General features: G+C 35.2%; 3 protein-coding genes across 3 annotated transcripts; 2 read left to right on the forward strand and 1 right to left on the reverse strand.

The window, feature by feature from the left end:
* The first annotated feature begins 1,723 nt into the window (after window positions 1-1,723).
* Window positions 1,724-5,265, forward strand: LOC104903921 (heavy metal-associated isoprenylated plant protein 26). The gene is made up of 2 exons (XM_010692062.4): window positions 1,724-1,934; window positions 4,663-5,265. Exons 1-2 carry the CDS (start codon window positions 1,851-1,853, stop codon window positions 5,053-5,055), a joined length of 477 nt encoding a protein of 158 aa, XP_010690364.1. The 5' UTR covers window positions 1,724-1,850; the 3' UTR covers window positions 5,056-5,265.
* A 3,607-nt stretch (window positions 5,266-8,872) lies between these two features.
* On the forward strand, window positions 8,873-12,351 carry LOC104903922 (WD-40 repeat-containing protein MSI2). The gene is made up of 6 exons (XM_010692063.4): window positions 8,873-9,273; window positions 9,376-9,687; window positions 9,785-9,931; window positions 11,391-11,515; window positions 11,689-11,784; window positions 11,887-12,351. Exons 1-6 carry the CDS (start codon window positions 8,983-8,985, stop codon window positions 12,095-12,097), a joined length of 1,182 nt encoding a protein of 393 aa, XP_010690365.1. The 5' UTR covers window positions 8,873-8,982; the 3' UTR covers window positions 12,098-12,351.
* Window positions 12,352-13,309: 958 nt separating this feature from the next.
* Window positions 13,310-18,051, reverse strand: LOC104903923 (hypothetical protein). The gene is made up of 3 exons (XM_010692064.3): window positions 17,633-18,051; window positions 16,337-17,229; window positions 13,310-13,873 (listed from the first exon to the last, which is right to left on the reverse strand). The coding sequence occupies exons 2-3, from the start codon at window positions 17,203-17,205 to the stop codon at window positions 13,870-13,872; spliced, it is 873 nt and encodes a 290-aa protein (XP_010690366.1). The 5' UTR covers window positions 17,206-17,229; window positions 17,633-18,051; the 3' UTR covers window positions 13,310-13,869.
* Between the last annotated feature and the right edge of the window lie 449 nt (window positions 18,052-18,500).

An 18,500-nucleotide genomic window follows, 5' to 3' on the forward strand; every position in this document is an offset into this window, starting at 1 on the left:
AAGACTCAAATCCACAACCTCTCCTTTGAGATCCAAATACACAAACCAACTAATCTACAAATTCATATTGATAAAATGAGTAAATAAGTATTATACTAATATATCCTAGTTTGACAAAGTTATATTACTTATCAAGTTTTCATTTACCATAATAGTGATAATAAAACATCAAATCAAATTTGTTGCATTATAAAAATCTGTATTGGCCCACCGAACCTTAATTCATTTTTATCCCTCAAGATTAAAAAAAAACACATGATTATCTATTTGAAGGAGAAATTTGAGAAAATTATATTGCAGTTAATTTTAATCAATCATAAGTAGGAACGGAAGTGGAACATGTCGTTATGACTCGAAAAATTATATTACACTTTTTGTCGTATTGATTCAACTAATTCAAAAGCATTGATTCCTTGTATGATGAGTTTGTGTGCGGGTACTATTTGTCTTAAATAGACACTTATAAACATATATATATAGGAGTTATATTTTAAGATTTTTTTATATAGGAGTTATATATTTAAGATTTTTTTATATAGGAGTTATATATTTTTACAGTTTCTCTTTAGATGTGATTAACCTGTTGTCCTAAATAAGTCACTTTTACTTATATGCAAATGACTCATTTAAGGTAAACAACTATTCTTTTTGTAAAAATGACTCATTTTGACTTAAAAGAGTGACCTATTTTGCGAAAAGTGAAAGATATCACAATAAATTTATTATTCACCTCGTAATAATTGAAAGTAATGTAGCATTGCAACCCTTTGCAGGTCGTCACGTGACATGTCATTTAAATGTATACGCTGACATAAGACATGTAATTCTTAATTTCATAAAAAATAAAAAATTTATATGCAATGACTCGGGGCTTCGCATGAGACAACAACTAGCTTTTTATATAAAAACCCACCAACCCCAACCAACCCATCAAACTGATCCATCAGACCAGTGGACCCAACACACAAAACTCGTAGTATGATCTCGAGCCATGACAAGCCAGCTCATCCCACCTCAGCCCACCCAAATCTCGCATTGACCACCTCTAGAATGAATAGTAGTAATTTCACTTGTATGGGCATCACGTCTCGATTTTATATACTTCCTCCGTTTTGTTTTAAATGAAACATTGGATGAAATGACACTATTCATTGATCAATTTTAACTCCAATTTATCGCTATTATATAAAGAAAAACATAGTCAAGTGAGATCTTGTTAGATTCGTCTCGATGCATACTATCAAATTATAACTTTTTTATATTTTTTACGTGTACACAACTAAAAATATTAATGACTAAAGAAGCGCGTTGGGTTGCGTGAAAAAGCAAACGTTTCATTTAAAACGGAACGGAGGAAGTATCTATTCTCAGCAGTCCAGTATCTCGCCGCACTCTTTCTCAAAACAAGTGACCCATTCTCACTTAAAACACAACATCTGATCGACAAATAATCTCAAAACGACGCGCATAATGTAAACCAAAAGATAACTGACTCCCGAGATACCGACATACGAGGTGGGCCTACAGGAAAGCGGGGTCGGTGGACTGCACTCTAGTTGGAGTTACTATAAACAAAACACCTCGGAATCCCACATCTACACGTGTCAAGCAAATACCCAATCAACCCAATTCCAAATTTCCAATCCAACGGTTCATATACCAAACTCACTCATCAAGTGGGGTTACTGATTTCTGACTCCTTACTATACTAGCAAATAGCAATACACACTAAACATTGAAGTGGTGGTGTCATTTCTAAAACTACAGCTAAGATATTTTTTCTTTCTTAAAATCACCATTTTTTATTTGAACTCTTTTGGAGGTGTAAAGAAAAGTAAAGCAGAGACAAAATGGGGGTGATGGATCATGTTTCAGATTACTTTAATTGTTCTGGAGTACATGGTCATAAGTTCAAGCATCGCAAGCAACTTCAGGTAATTCTTTTGCTACTAATACCATTTCTTCTCACGATTCAATCAAGTGTTCAACATATTTTAACTTTTAAGCTCTTTTTTTTTTTTTTTTTTGCTTTGATTTGTGTTTTAATTTATACACAGAATATGCTTAGGTTAGTTCTGGAATCTGCATAAAGAGGTGGGGTTGATGGAATTTTTTTTTGTTCTTTTAATCTTAATGGTTCTGGATATACTGAAATCTCATAAAGTGAGACTGAGGAGCTAGGTGAGTTTAGTCTTACTTTTAGATCCCGACTTAATTAGTTTTCTCAGTGAAATGGCATAATTAGAATTCGCACGCTAAGGGGTAAAAATCGAACCATTGTTATAAACGTGGAAAAAGGCTCTAATCAAATAGACTAAACAGAATGTAGATAGCGGAGAGTGAAGTTGGGATAGCCTTAATAAACCAGGTGGAGCGGATGGTCCCGTGAATCGTGATCCATTAGATATTGCCATCTCTATTGGCAGAGTTAACCTAGTCATTAGCTGGTGCTCTGAGTCATATTACAAATTTTTTTTTTCTTATTCATCTCGTTTTTTTTTTTATATTTGCAACATTTAGTGTTAGATTTATCTCTATATACAATAGTTCAACATTTTTCATAAATGAGTAGTTAAAGATATTAGAGATCAAATTAGTATATTAGCAAACTTGAAAGTCGAAATATTGTAATACTAATTAAAAATGGGAAATTAGATAGAAAACTGTTGCATCACTCCAGAAAGTAATGTCAAACTAGTATTGGATGATGAGTATGTGACACTGGCAGATATTATGTTAAGGTGTTAACTTACCAGTAAATTTGTTTCACATTAAAGAAAAAGAGAGAATGACTAACATATTAGCTTAATAAATGAGTACTTTTTTTATTGTCAATTAATTTTCGAATCGAACTTGATCTGAACTTGTATAGCCCGTGAGAGAATGACTAACATATAAGCTTAATGAATGAATACTTTTTTTATTGTCAATTAATTTTCGAATCGAACTTGATCTGAACTTGTATAGGCCGTGGGGTCACTTTCTATATGCAGGCTGAATAATGTATTTATCATGCCTTGCGATGATATATTTTTATATACGCGGCCCTACTCACTGAGTCATATAATAACTAATGAGTTATGTATTTATAGATTATTGACTGAGTATTAGTAATTTAGTATGGTTAAGCCTTAGGGTCTAAAATGTTTATCCTATATGTGAACCTAAATTTATTTTTTAAAATAGTTGGATAGTGATAGTTTAAGCTGGTTTAGGGGTTATTAATCTTGCACTTTCAACTACTAGTTTAGATTCTTTGTCCAATCAAACTGGTGAATGTTGAAGGGAATAGATTAGAATACAAGATAAAACACGAAATAAGACAAGGATCTTCATTGACTTGCAACATGTTATACGCATAACTTTTACTCCGATGCCCTTTAATCAACTGATTTGTAACTATTGCTAGGATCCCCTTTAATCAACTGATTTGTAACTATTGCTAGGATCCCCTTCAATCAAGATTATAAAGATTAGGAAGTACTCAAGTTAAATGCTTATTTATTTGACTTTGTGTTTTGCCAAACTTTCTAAGACACACATGAAAAAAGAAACAATTCAGAAATGGCAGGTTTAAAGATTGCAAGTTTTTGGTGTTGTGTCTTTGTCAAAGTAGTAGATATTCAAGCAATTTTTCTTTATCGTTTAGTGAGTGAGGTTTGAAACTTGGAAGCTTATACTATTATCTAATTAGAATTTAGACAAAAAAAATATCTAGGTCGATTGGGCCTAGGGTCCCAATGTCATGTGCTTGCGAAAACTTTATCTTTAATTTTGTGTCCGTTTCATCATTAGTGACTTTGTTTCAGATTGAAAAATATAAAGATGTTAGTTCACTCGTTGTCATAGGGTCGGCTATCACCATCCACCATCACCATCACCATCACCGTCACCATCGAACATATTTTGGCATGTAGCCGTTCCCTTACTCACTTTTCTTAATTGCATCATTATCGCCTTATTAATGATTAATTACCTATTTTTCTAATACATTAGATGACTTATTTTTACTTCTGACATTATTCACGTACATGACTTCGATTATCACTTTAGTGCTAGTCGAAAAACCAATTGTCTCAACTAAATTTTTCTCCTTAATCGACATACAATCTTTGGTCTGCCACCATTAAGGATCAAAATCTTAAGATTGTGTTCATAATCTATATTTTTGATGACTATTAGGCATATTCTAAGGATATTTCTGACAATAAATAACTCTTACTACTTTTGTTTTAAATTAGTTGCTACATTTGTATTTTTTACGTATGAGTTATGACAATGCAAAACTTTGAGTACTTATATTTCTAATTTTGTGAGCAGCAGGTGATAGCTTAGTGGTATTGGCATCACCTCCGATCCCAGAGGTCATGGGGTCGAGTCTCACCCCTTGCAAGGAGGGATCTCCAATTTCTCCCTTCCTTGCAAGGGACTTCATCTCACCTTAATATATATATCTTTAATTTTGTATTTATAAAAAATATAAAAAGTACTTCATGTTTTCTTTTGTGTTTCCTATTTGGAATTTTATGGTTAAAGTAGGAACGTATATAGTAATATATGAAGTAGTTTAAACTTATTTTATTTGTATATCAAGTTACCGTTATTTATATAAAAAGTATCTTATTTTATCTGAACTTATCTCGTTTACGAACTCTTACTCAGACGGTGGAGATCAAAGTAAAGATCGATTGTGAAGGATGTGAACGAAAGGTAAGAAGGGCAGTAGAAGGAATGGAAGGAGTAACCCAAGTTGATATAGAACCAAAGCTAAGTAAGCTGACAGTAGTTGGATATGTTGAGCCAAGGAAGGTGGTATCACGTGTGAAGCATCGAACAGGGAAAAGGGCTGAGTTATGGCCTTACGTACATTATGAAGAAGTGGGACACCCTTACGCTCCTGGAGTATATGATAGAAGAGCACCTGCTGGTTATGTTAGAAATGATTATAATAATTATAATCAAGGTGTTAATCAGCTGTCTCGTATGAGTTCTACTGAGGTTCGCTATACTACAGCATTTAGTGATGAGAATCCTGCTGCATGTTCAATCATGTGAAATTGTGATTATTATTATGTTCAAGTTCAACAACCATCATCGTCTCATATGTGCAAAGACTTTTTTTTGTTTTGGTTTGTTTGGTAATTAATTAGGTCTATATTTTGGACAGGTTTGTATTAATTTATATGTTTGTATTAGAAATTTGGACTGGCGTCATCAATATTTGATTCCAATTATCAAAAATCAATGTTACTTCAAGTATTACTATGTGAAGTATTTCATGATTTACACACCTTTCTTTAAAACTGATCTTTAAGGGCGGTTTCTGATTGAATTAATTGAAATTTAGTTTATATTAGACAAATTTAATTCAATTTAAATGCAATTCAAATAGTCTTCTTTCCATATTTTAATTTAGTTCGCTTCAATTAAGTTTATTCCAAAAAAACAGGCCGCAACTTTCTCCAACTCCCTTCCTACTCTCATTGGCTTTTGTACTCCATTATTATTGCAACTTGTAATTTTGCATTTTTTTTTTGAAAAAAACATTTAAAATAGAAAGATGTATAAACAAGCTACGGACCTATGCAATAAGAAAGATACAAATACCAAATTATCATATAAGATAATGTTATTATTTTTGCTAAAGAAAAAGACAAGGTTACAATTACTATAAAATTTCAAAATTAGCAAAATGTTGCATATATAAAGAGCGTAAAGTATACAATATAAGATGGTTAATCGTATATAGCTTGTAAGGTGCAATAATTGAAAATTTTGTTGTCTTGTTATTAAACTTAGAGGCGTTTGGTTCAATAAATGGAAATGAAAGGTTTAAAAAAGGGAAATGAGGCGGGTTAAAAGCCAAACCCTTAAATTTAGTAGGTTGTTTGTTTCATAATATATAGGGAATCAATAATAATAATAATAATAATAATAATAATAATAATAATAATAATAATAATAATAATAATAATAATAATAATAATAATAATAATAATAATAATAATAATAATAATAATAATAATAATAATATTGAAACTCTGGGGTAGGACGGGGAATGGATATAGAGGAGTTTGAGATAGGCTATGTTCAGTTCACCTTATTTTTGCTTATTTCAGATCTAATCAGATCAGATCAGATCAGAAAAAATAAGTTCAGATCAGATCAGATCAGATCTGTCAGTTTTTAAACTCGTTTTTACTATAAAATATCTTTCATTACATATTAGTAAAAATTATAATAATTGAATATTAATAAAGTACTCATTGAGACGAATCAAACAAGACCCCACATGACTATGTTTTTTCTTTTATATTGAGAGAAATATAAAAGATAAGATCTTGTAATCAGATCAGTTCAGAAAAAATAAGTTCAGATCAGATCAGATCAGAAAAAATAAGTTCAGATCAGATCAGATCAGATCAGATAAGTTCAGATCAGAAAATTTCAGGTGAACTAAACATAGCCATAATAATAGGATAAAAGTAATCATTGAATTGACAAAACAAACAAGCAAGGGTACATGATATAATAATGTGGAAACTATTCGTTTTAGGTTGTATTACTCCGTGCAACTAAGTTATAGTTGGAGCAATATGAGTAAGCATTTTTTTTTTTTTTGACAACGAGGAATTACACGAGACAAAGAAAAAAACACAAAACCACCAACCCAAAGATACGCTTATCCGTAATCCATGTGATGTTGTCGACACCATAGAGCCAATTGGTGCGATGCTTTATCTGAGAGCTCGGAACACTGACGACTTGACAAGTTGTAAGATGCTTGGCTGTAGTCTTGATGGCGTCTAAAGTCCATTTAATGGTTATGTCCCCATAATCTCGCGAGCGAAGAGTGCGAAGGAGTTGATTCGATGTCGTCATGACATACGAATTTCTGTGCCCTTCGTTGCTGGACCAGGAGATAGCCTTGAGACAAGCCATAGCCTCAGCTGCTACTCGTGAAGAAGCATAGCAAAAAAAGCCCATATTTTGTTTGGATTGCCTCCTGTGCCGAGGTAGAGACCCAGGGGATTCCTGTCGACAAATTATGCTTATCCCAAACTGCAGACACTTCAATCCTGAGTGGCCTTTCTCTATGTGGTTATTGTCCAATGTGTGCGATGTTAAACCCCGGTGGTGTTGCGGGTTCCCTTTGGTCCGTAGACGGCTCAGTCCTTCCTTCGACAAACACTTCGTGTTGCTGGTCACTCCTAAGAAGAAGTAGATGGATGGAGGGCAAGGTCAGTCGTTGCTGACGGAATACCTGACCATTCCTTAGAAGCCAAATCGACCATAGAGTAGCTATAAATTTTGGTAGCTGTTCTCCTAGGTATCCCTCCGCTTGATCGATGCGCAGGATCCCGGACGACAACCAATCCCTGAAGCATATGTCTGGAGGTGAATTCCGGTACATGGTGAATTGGCGGTGATCGCAAGCCTCGATAGCCAAGGGGAAAGACAGGATCAGGTGATTCATATCTTCTCTCTCATGTAGGCAAACCGGTCAGTCACTAGATGCGTTAATCTGTCGGTGAAAGAGATTCCAATTCGTTGCTATTCCATTATGTCACAATTTCCAGAGAAATAGTTTCTATTTCGGCACGATGCGCAATCCCCATAGGATCTGAAAGAATTTCCTATCGGAAGAGGATATCATGCTACAGATTTCGTTTTGCTGTTAGAGTAGTATTGCATACCCCGATTTGATGTTATATGTCCCCGATTTATGATACGGCCAAAAGAGCTCATCTTTGACATTATGCCCAACAGGAAGCTCGATACTTTTAATTTGGCGAGCTCAAGTTGGTTCAAACAGTTCATTTATTTTCCTCGAATTCCACGTACCTTGATTTGGCAGAATGAGGTCTGCCACTCTGAGGTTACGCGCAAGCGCCAATGAGATATGATCCCTGAAGATATGCGAAGAACCACGTAGCCAAGAGTGTGTAGTCACACCAATCTCAGTACCATCTCCTACTTTCCACTGCGAGTGATGACGAAGAAGGTCGTCGGCCATGACCATGCCACGCCTCCCCCATGAAGCACTCTTGAGTTTTCTGATGGTAGAAATCCCAGTTTGGGAGGATCTGTGGTAAACGCAAGATAGAAGTAAATGTGGGTTTTCATGGATCCTCGACACCTTAGACATCAGAAGAGCCTTGTTGAAGACTCCAACATTCCGAATGCCCAAACCCCCCTCCTCCCTAGGTTGTTGAATGATACTACGCTTTTTCCAGTGTAGACCGTTACCTTGCCTATCCTTCCAGAAAAACGCCGCAAATAGGCTTTTTCCTACTTTAAATGGACCTTATGAAACACAATAACCTATTTCTTCTTTCTTATTGACATATTTCATCACAAATGAACATTAGTTGTCTTAAACTACTAAATCGCAAAATACAAAATTATCTCATGACATTTTTCAGTTCCAAAAACTAGTTTAGTCCTTAAACAGTTAAACTACATGTCCGAATTAAAAGAAAGATGGAGGAAGTAAGTCCTAATAAGTTCCAACAAATTATGATGTTTAATTAAGGATCACTAAATTTAAAACGAACATAACCAGTTATTCGATATATAAATCTTTCCAATCAAACTTAATTCAAACAACCCACTTATCCACCTCTTGATATCCTTCTTAAAATTCTGGTACCACTTCCGTAACGAATTTACTAACAACATTTGGTATTATTTGCGAGAGTATAAATATTCAATATTACTAGTAACTCGTTACGAATTGAGTACAAACGTACAAAACATGGAAGAAAGTAAGGAACATTCCATTTCACTTTTTCATGTTTGGGCCCAATTCATGGTCTACCTCCTCAAAGTAATAGTTTTCTTCATCTAATTGGGCCAAACACTTTTTTTTTTGGCGGGGAAACCCTATTTTTTTCCTCATATCTAAACTGTCAAACCAAGGTTCTCTTCACATTTCCGGCGGGAAAATTAAGACATCCAACAAAAACAGAGAAAAAAAAAATGGCGGAAGAAGAAGAAACGCCGTTGACGGAGGAGCAGTTAAACGAAGAGTTTCAAGTATGGAAGAAGAACACTCCAATTCTCTACGACGTCGTTCTTTGTCATCCTCTAGAATGGCCATCTCTCACTGTTCAATGTGTTCCATCATCACCCCATATCAATCCAGATTCATCTCTAGCCGTCCATCAACTTATTCTTGGGACCCACACTTCTGATGACTCCCCTAACTTCCTCATGGTCGCCGATTCTCACCTTCCCTCCAACAATGGCACATCTTCTTCTGTTCCCAAGGTAAAAAAGTTATGCTCACTAAGTGTTCGATGAAATGCCTCAATGAAAAAAGAGAATTTATTGTGTTTATTTTGATTTGGGTTTATTGGGTTTTTTTGTTAGGTGGAGATAGTGAAGAAGTTTCATGTAGATGGGGAGGTTAACCGAGCCAGATGTATGCCGCAAAAGCCGAATCTTGTCGCGACGAAGACGAGTGGTTTGGAGGTGTATGTTTTTGATGTTTCGAAGGAACCGAGCTTGGAGTGTGATCCTGATTTGATATTGAGAGGTCATGAGAAGGAAGGGTATGGGCTTTCATGGAATCCATTGAAAGAGGGTTGTTTGTTGAGTGGTTCATATGATTGTAACATTTGTTTGTGGGATGTGTCCTACATGCCTGAAAGTAAAGTTCTTGATTCCATGAGTGTTTTCAAGGTGATACATGATGTTTCTTTTGTGACATGTATTTCTGAATTTTGTTGTATGATCAAAAGGGAAAATTTACTAATGTGCACTTGTTCTTATGTGTTAGGCTCATGAGAGTATAGTTGAACATGTAGCTTGGCATGCAAAGAATGAAAACTTGTTTGGCTCAGTGGGGGATGATGGAAGGTTGATGATTTGGGATTTGCGGTCCGATGATAAGCCGCAACATTCTGTCATAGCTCATGAAAAGGAGGTAAACATCACTACTTCTGAGCCAAAAGAAAAAAACTCCTTTTTGGTGTTTGGCTTTCCATTCCACGAAAAAAAAAACAATCTGAAACTACTAGTAGTTTAGTTATCAGTATATGGTGAAAAATGTGTGTATACTGTGATTTGGAAGGCTTGTTATATTAGCTGATTATAGATATCTGAAACTGTATATTTCTATTGGTAGCTTGTATTTTGTATTCAGGAAAGTGAAGTTGTTTAGGACTCATGAGCATAATTTTCAATATTGGTGTGTATAGTACTAAAGCTTTTTGGAACATATGTTATGCTTTGTTGGTAGGGGTGTAAGTTCGATTTTTGGTTTGGTTTTAGGTCAAAACCAAACCAAACCGAAATAAATTCGGTTTTGAAATTTCCAAACCAAATCCAAACCGAAATTCGACTCAATCCAAACCAAACCAAAATATGAAACCAAAAACCAAACCAAACCAAACTAAACCGGATTTTTTTATCTTTTAAAATCCAAACCAAAACAAACCAATTTTTTTTCATATTCCAAAATCCAAACCAAACCGAAATGAAATTAAATCAAACCAAGATAAAAACCAAACCGAATTTAAACCAAACTTTTTGATAATTTGTATTTTAAGTGACAATATTTTTGTATTTTCGTAATTAATATTAAAAAAAGAAACACAAAAAAATAATAGACAAAATTCGTATGTTAAGTGACAATAATTCGGTTTTTTCGGTTTTCCAAAACCAAAACCAATCCAAACCGAAAAACCGAAGTTTTTTTTTTTTTTTGAATCCAAACCAAACCGAATTTCAAAAAAAACCAAACCAAATTACTAATTCGGTTTGGTTTGGTTTGGTTTTCGGTTTTTAACCAAATAACTTACACCCCTATTTGTTGGTAGACATTTTGCTCTTAGAGGTAAAGAATTTACCTAATTTTTCTGCATTGCCTCATAGCTTCAACCTCTTGAATGAGGTATGTTGTGGCAAACATTATTTGAGTTTCAACTTGCATATGTGTATCAATTTGCATGTAAATACAAGACTTCTTTTTTGTGACAGTTTAATTTTTTGAGAAGTTGGTCAAGATAATTGATAATATAAGTTTAGCTTTGAGATAATATCTGTAGGTCTAGTTTAGCTTACAACATCCTCTTTCTGCTCCGTATCGCTTTCATCCACCATTGGTATTCGTACAAAACCGTTCTTGATTTTAATTTTTTTCGAGGATGTGAGCTTCAATGAAATTCACAACTTTCCAGGAGAGACAAAACACTAAAATTCTGTAATTTCGTTTATTCTTTCTGTTATATACTTCTTGTCATGCTGTTTATTGCTGGCTGCTGCAAGCTGGTGGTGCAATGGTCCTACACCCCCTTTTCCTCCTGCAAGTTAATGATGCACTTGAAATCCAATGACGACCACCAAACATCTTTGATGCACAATGAACTTTTGTTTTTCTGCAGGTGAATTATCTATCTTTCAACTCATTTAACGAATGGATTGTGGCGACAGCTTCATCAGATACCACCATTGGACTGTTTGATATGCGGAAGCTGGCCGCACCTGTGCATTTCTTGTCTAGTCACACGTATAATTACTTCCTATCTAGTGAACTTCATTGTTAATTGTAGTATATAGCTAAACCTGGATATAATTAATGTTATTATATAGCATTTTAAACCATCTTTAAGACTATTGTTCTTACTAATTTCTCTACATTTCATGTCAAAACTATGGTTGACATTGTCATTTTCTTTGCAGGGAAGAAGTTTTCCAGGTTGAATGGGATCCGAATCATGAGACTGTGTTGGCATCATCTTCTGATGACAGAAGGTTGATGGTTTGGGACCTTAACAAGTAAGCTCTTATCAAACAATTTGATATATTTTTCCATTATGAAGTGCGGAGGATGTGGTAAATCTAACTGCTGGTAATGGAATCATGGTTTTTTCTTTTCAGAGTTGGTGATGAGCAGTTGGAGGGAGAAGCACAAGACGGGCCGCCAGAACTCCTTTTCTCTCATGGAGGACATAAGGCTAAGATATCGGATTTCTCGTGGAACAAGAATGAACCTTGGATGATATCGAGTGTGGCAGATGACAACACATTACAGATTTGGCAAATGGCTAAGAGTATATACCGTGATGAGGATGATATGCCAGCTGAATGAGCTTTGTCCTTGAACTTTTTGTAATAGCTTGTCCTTAATGAGTTGCTACTTCTTAGAGTTAGGGTTTTAAACTATTAATACAAGTATGAGAATGGTTTCTAATCTCTTGTGTCATAATGATGATGAAAGTTGTCAACCTTAGAAATCTCAATATGACTATGGTGACAACTCGTTGTTGTACATCTCAATGTAGTTTGCATGACAGACTCATTGGGAAGAATCTCAATATGATTTGAAGATCAAATTCCTTGGAAGGATTTAGACTTTTGCCACTCGGACAAGTCGTACTTGGTTCAAAACCCTACATAATAAGATGCATTTAGGCCGCTTGGCAAAATTGTACGCCAACTTGATACTTAATTGTGTCGACCAATGTACAGTAAATTCCAGAAATTTCTCTGCAGCAGCCAGCAACTATGAAAATCTTGAATGATGTACTAAGTATCATTTTCTCAAAATGTACCTTTGCTAATATCATTTTCTCAAAATGTACCTTTGCAAAAGATATCAAAGATGTTGCTATTATCACTTTCTTTGTTTCAAAATAATCTTAAGAGGTAGTCTATATTTATATTTTGCATTCAACAAAAACAAGAGTCAAAAACTAAAGGTAAGAGATAGAAATAATAATCAATTGAGAGACAAACTAAAAAGGTAGTGTTTGAACTATTTCGAGACAAACGAAAAAGAAATACTCAAAATTATGCTAAGGAGTATGGACAAAGGCGGTAATGAATTGGAAGAGTGAAAAAGGATAAGAAAATCTCCATGCAATCGGTTAAAACATTTAGGTTAGATTTGGTTAGATACAGTAAAATATTTTCAATGTAAAAATAATTTTTCATGAAAATAATTTTCGTTTATTTTTATAAAAAAAAAACTATGGAATAAAAAATAGAAGGGGAAGAGATAGGATAGATAAGAGGAGAGTAAAAGATTGTTGAGGAAGGATGAAAATGTATTTTCCCATCTCTTTAAAAGAAAATTGATTTACACCTATGCAGAAGTTCTCTCCTTGATTGAAAATTAGTTTTACACCCCTTACTAAACCAAACAATTGAAAATGAAAGTAAAAAGAAAAACTCATTTTTATGGAAAACATTTTACCGTACCTTGATGTAAAAGCTACTACATTACTAGAGTCTGGACAGCCTTACCAAGGGAAACCTCGTGTATACCAAGTAAATGAAGATTGCAACTCTGCAAGTATAATTGATTTGAAAACCAATAATGTATTAAATAGTAGACCTGTTCACTGTAAAGCATAGTTTCTTTCGAGTTCATCAAGTTTCAGAAAACCTTGCAACAAATTGCAGATTTCATACAATCAACTGAATACAGAACCTACAGATAACACAAGTGATGAAACACTTGGAGCTCCTTGAGAATTAAAAGTTCTCACTTCAAACTTACACAAACCAACGAAATAACAATTACAAGTCCTAAGAATATAGCATGTTCTAAGATTTCAAAAAGGAGTGGACAAACATCTCCACAGATATAAAGAGAGTAATGCAAGTAATAGAGCCACATAAACAGAAGAGGGATCCCTCCGTCCCGAAAAAAAATGAAAGAAAGAAAGAGAAAGAGAAAAAGAAAAAGACTGAATGTAATTATTAGAAAAAGGAGCGAGCAATAGATGGGAATCTCTGCTGAGTAGTGAAAGCATTCCTAGTTCACTGATGCTACTTCCAGATGATACATGTCTCAGCTTCATATCTCCATAGCATCAAGATTCAAGAGTGACCGATTAACTTGCTAATTTTGCATGGTTAGCTGCAATATGAATAGAGTAATTAAATTCAGATTAATAAAGATCATGATTAACATTATCATATACATAGTACCAATGTACCATCAGAGGGTGTTATAAAATATCATGCATGCAACTATTCTGAAGTAGTCAAAATTAACTTGAATACAAGGGTAACATGATTGTGATTACAGGCAATATGAGACTAAGCATGCAGCTAGGGATAACAATCGGATTGGTAGGATGCGCTGTACCTATATCTGACTAAAATTTTGTATGCATCACCTAATCACCATCCATAGCGGATACAAATTCAAAATCCACACCCGCACAAGCGGTTATAGATATATTACCCAAAACACGCCGATCGATAGTAAGACAAAGATCAATTATACAAGTATTGTAGTATACAACATTCCGACCAGGAGATTTAATCATTTATACGGTTGCCAGACACAGTTATGCAGAGCAGCCATAAAACAAGAAGAGAGGAAAGCTATGTGTATCATCACAGCAGGCACCAATATTACAAAGGCTTATTAAGGTAGGCAAAATATGGTTACTTGAGAATTTAAGTTCCGGGCGACTAAATATCATAACCAAAGAATTTCAGAATTCAAGCAAATAAACATTTGGGTAATAAAGATTTGGGTAAGAGGAGGAAAACAGTAGATGATACATCAAAGCATATAAAAGTAAACCAAAACTAAATGAATCAAATCCATTCTAAGGTCTTATATAAATAGTGACCACACTAACCTAACAAGAGTGGGAACAAGTTGCGGAAACATATATGTCAAATTCAGATAACTGAAAGCCAAAGTAGACTGTACGGCGGATAAGACATTAAGGCACATAGCAAATGTAAATAACAGAGATCAATTCTCTAACAAATTAGTGAGTCCATGATACATTTAAAGCTCCCACACTACATAAGTGGAGAGAAACAACCACTGATGGAAGATAAAAGTGTCACCATGAAAATTGAAATAATAACAAGAAGAAGTACCAAATCTGAGGGTAATTGAAATTCTTTACATATGATGCATTGTCCAGTAAGCCCGTGACTATTCGCCCATTCACCCAGCTATCTTTTGAGCCACTCCTTCAGGGTTAAACTCTAGGGAAAAGACATTTCGCTAAGCATTTCACACCCTCCCTCTAACTTTCTCCCGAACCCGAGGGAGTGTCTATCAAACTCAAAACTCTCATCTGTCTGCGACTCTGCATATTGTCCCTGAGACATTTTGTCCTCAGATGGCAAAGCTTTTCCTCAGAGCTCACTCAATGATGGCCAAACTCTTGGTCATGAGGAGCGAGAATGCAATGAAGATATCAAAGAATGAAAAGTAGGGAGCATATGAGAGCTGTGATAGCCAAAAAGTTCCTGGTCACTAACATTGTTGCTTGATCATACTTCAAGAATTATTTTTACATATAAAATTATCATCTACAAGTCCATAAAGTACCTTATTCACTAACTATATCTCCTTACCTAGGACATCCCATGTCTGCTACCAACACTAAAATTTAATACTAGGAACACTTCAATTCCCTTGCAAACTGGTGTTGAACCTATATGGCTAAATCCAACACTTCAGAATTTTCAGGGGGAAGGGGGAAGAGGGGGGGGGGGGGGGGCGAGGGGTGTTCCTGTTTGAATTTTCAAACTGGTGTTGAACCTATATGGCCAAATCCCACTGGCCACTACTACATCCAAGACTTATACCTCAGACATGCCAAGTCAACAAACTCTTACAAGTTACACCCTTACAGCAACAGTTATCTGCATATTATTACATTCTGTCAACATCAGCAACCATTCCAAGATAATATTGTCTAATGCAATATTCATACATTAATTCCTTTTCAAACCTGGTCCAAGTCAGCAGCAAAATATTAACAACATTTTAGGAGATCCACTAAATTTTACAGAAAATAACACAAAATTCCTTACAAAATAGGTAAATGATTCCATGGCCAAGTCAACCAAATATGGGGAGGCATCATCAATCCATCAATAGAGAACTAAGAAATGCACTTCATTGCAAGAAAATTATTGTACAAACAGGGAAAGGTTGCCTGATGACAGAACACATAGAATAACTTATTTCTTTACTTCTTATGGTTGATTTGAATTTTGGACAGAAATCAAAGTGACTATTTAAATTTCGGAAACCCAAGTCATAATTCATACAAATTTGGCACTTACCCTGTTTATATATTTTGACAACGGGAAAATAATAATTGATGAGTACCAATTGATCAGAAAAAATAATAATTAGAACTAACACAAACAAATAGACAGAACTCAGGTACTGTATAATAGTTGAATCCAATACTCTGACATGTAAATACTTAATAGCATAGAGTTTTAGCACATTTGAATAGCCTGGTTTAGAGCAAAACAATTCAATCCAATCACTTCGCCTCGTACCAGAACGAGCAATGAATATGACATAAAAAAAAAAGCATGGACTTATTACCTCTTTCTCCTAGCATTACCAGATGAAATGCCAGTGGTTGTCACATTTGTCGTACCGCAACTAAAATGGTCCTTTGGTGTAGATCCCAAACTAGCCATGCAATTCTCGTAGTCACAACCACTAAAACCTTGATCAATTAAAGCTGCACCTTCAGCAGATTTTCCATCAACTCCGGGATTGAGGCAATAAATCTGATCGCCACATTGAGCATTACATGGAATCATATAGGAACCAGGAAATCCAGTATTGCCATTATTTTGATACATATCCCCACTCTTGACTGGTCTCTGATATGGAAATGAGCCTATCTCCCCTTCAATTCTCCCCCTTATGTCAACAAGCAGACACTTGAGCCTTGCAATCTCAGCCTCCAATGCAGCTTGGCCCTGCAACCTCCTTACCAGTTGCTGATTCAGAGCCCTCAATTTCGCAACCTCATCCTCCAATGAGGCTGCATGAGCTTTCTTCTTCTGACGATACTTGCGAACAGCTTCTCTATTTCCCCCACGCTCCCTCCCTCGTTTCTTACTCTTCAGTTCCTCGGATTCAGCAGAATCGTCATTGTTACCACTCTTCTCTTCTTCACTGGGAGGAGGAAGGATTTTAGTGTGCACATGGAAACAGGTGTGCGTATGATGGAGATCAGGCCCTGGGGGGTTACAGGTGTGTGTATGAGTACAAGCATGAGTATCTTTTAGAAGTTCATCAAAGAAACTATCCATAGATCCACTACTTGGAACATCGCCAATGTTTGCACTAGAAAGCAACTCTTGATTCGAAAACTCGAGCTCCCCATCATCCATCAAAGGAACTCGGTTGCTATTACTACTGTTATTGTTGTTGCTGTGATTCTGATAATTGTCCTCCATTATAGCAAGTTACCAGAAATCGCCCTAGAAAAAAGCATTGTAAAAATTCAATTCGACCCACAGCATATTTCTCCACCAAGTACCCAAATTCAGCTACATTTCTCAAGAATAATTAAAACCCATCAAAATCACTCAAAACCCTAGAACCAAAATTGTCCAATTACTAAACCTAACCATTCAACAACCGCAAATTCACCCACAACCCAACCAAATGATCCCAATTCAACGTTGAATTAAATCAAAATTAAAACACATACCCACCCACCAACATACACTAATAACAAAATTGGCATGCAAATTCACCAAACCCTAAAACACAATTGCATCAAAAGTCAGCACAATCACCCGATTCTAATAAAAAACCCAGAAACAGAAACAACATCAATCATAAAGTAACATCAAAATTCAATTAAAAAAAAACTCTTACCAAAAAAAAGGGCAGGAAATCCCACAGCCAAACAACTTCACGGTAAAATCGCGCAATCTTCAGCAAGAGGGGAGAGAAAGTAAAAAGTGAAACTGGGAATTGTCTGTAAGGTACGAGTATGGCGAAGAGGAGGAGAGAGAAAGAGGGGAAAACCCTAAAATTAGAGAGAGAAAGATGGGAACTTTTTATAATTTGATAGAAATGGCGAAATAATTGAGTGGAGGACGCAGAAGTGAGGACATAGCCAAGCAAGCCAAACCAATTTGACAGGGCTTCGGAGATTCTCTGGTTTTTCATGTACTTTCTATCTCACAAAAATGTCTTCTGAGCCCTTTTTGGGAATTTACACTTAATTGAAGGGTTTCTTTGCAATTTCTCATTGATTAATTTGATGGAATCTAATCATTGTTTCTTCTTTCAGTTTCACTTCTGATCTCACCAAATAACGTCGTCCATTTTGTACAACTTTTTTTTTTTTAAAAAAATGAGAAATAGTTTGTCACCAACTTTATTTTGGATTATTTAGCTATAATAATACAAATTTTTGACCATTCACGCGCAATAATACAAGCTTTTGATTATTCTGCAATATATTAATTTTTTTAAAAAAATTCCTTATTAGACAATACCGATTATTAACTTGTTGTAAGCGGTAAACAAGCAGACGTGGCACTGACAAGACACGTGTCGTCATTTTATTGGTTGTTTTTTACTCCCTTCGTCCCTTAATAGAGTGCCCATTTCTCCAATGCACGTTTGCCAATGCATGTTTTGTATCGTTAATATCTTTAATTTCATATTAGTAAAAATTATAAAAGTTTGATTTTCTTAATGTACGTAATGAGACGAATCAAACAAGACCCCACAT

The sequence above is a fragment of the Beta vulgaris genome, chromosome 9, assembly GCF_026745355.1.
Source record: "Beta vulgaris subsp. vulgaris cultivar EL10 chromosome 9, EL10.2, whole genome shotgun sequence".
Classification (NCBI taxonomy): Eukaryota; Viridiplantae; Streptophyta; class Magnoliopsida; order Caryophyllales; family Amaranthaceae; genus Beta; species Beta vulgaris.

Excerpts from the sequence above, each read along its gene's own strand:
- LOC104903921 (XM_010692062.4), top strand. The coding sequence starts at position 1,851 with ATGGGGGTGATGGATCATGTTTCAGATTACTTTAATTGTTCTGGAGTA. Across the intron at positions 1,935-4,662 it reads AGCATCGCAAGCAACTTCAG|ACGGTGGAGATCAAAGTAAA; the intron begins GTAATTCTTTTG and ends ACTCTTACTCAG.
- LOC104903922 (XM_010692063.4), top strand. The coding sequence starts at position 8,983 with ATGGCGGAAGAAGAAGAAACGCCGTTGACGGAGGAGCAGTTAAACGAA. Across the intron at positions 9,932-11,390 it reads TCATAGCTCATGAAAAGGAG|GTGAATTATCTATCTTTCAA; the intron begins GTAAACATCACT and ends GTTTTTCTGCAG. Across the intron at positions 11,516-11,688 it reads CATTTCTTGTCTAGTCACAC|GGAAGAAGTTTTCCAGGTTG; the intron begins GTATAATTACTT and ends TTTTCTTTGCAG.
- LOC104903923 (XM_010692064.3), bottom strand. The coding sequence starts at position 17,205 with ATGGAGGACAATTATCAGAATCACAGCAACAACAATAACAGTAGTAAT.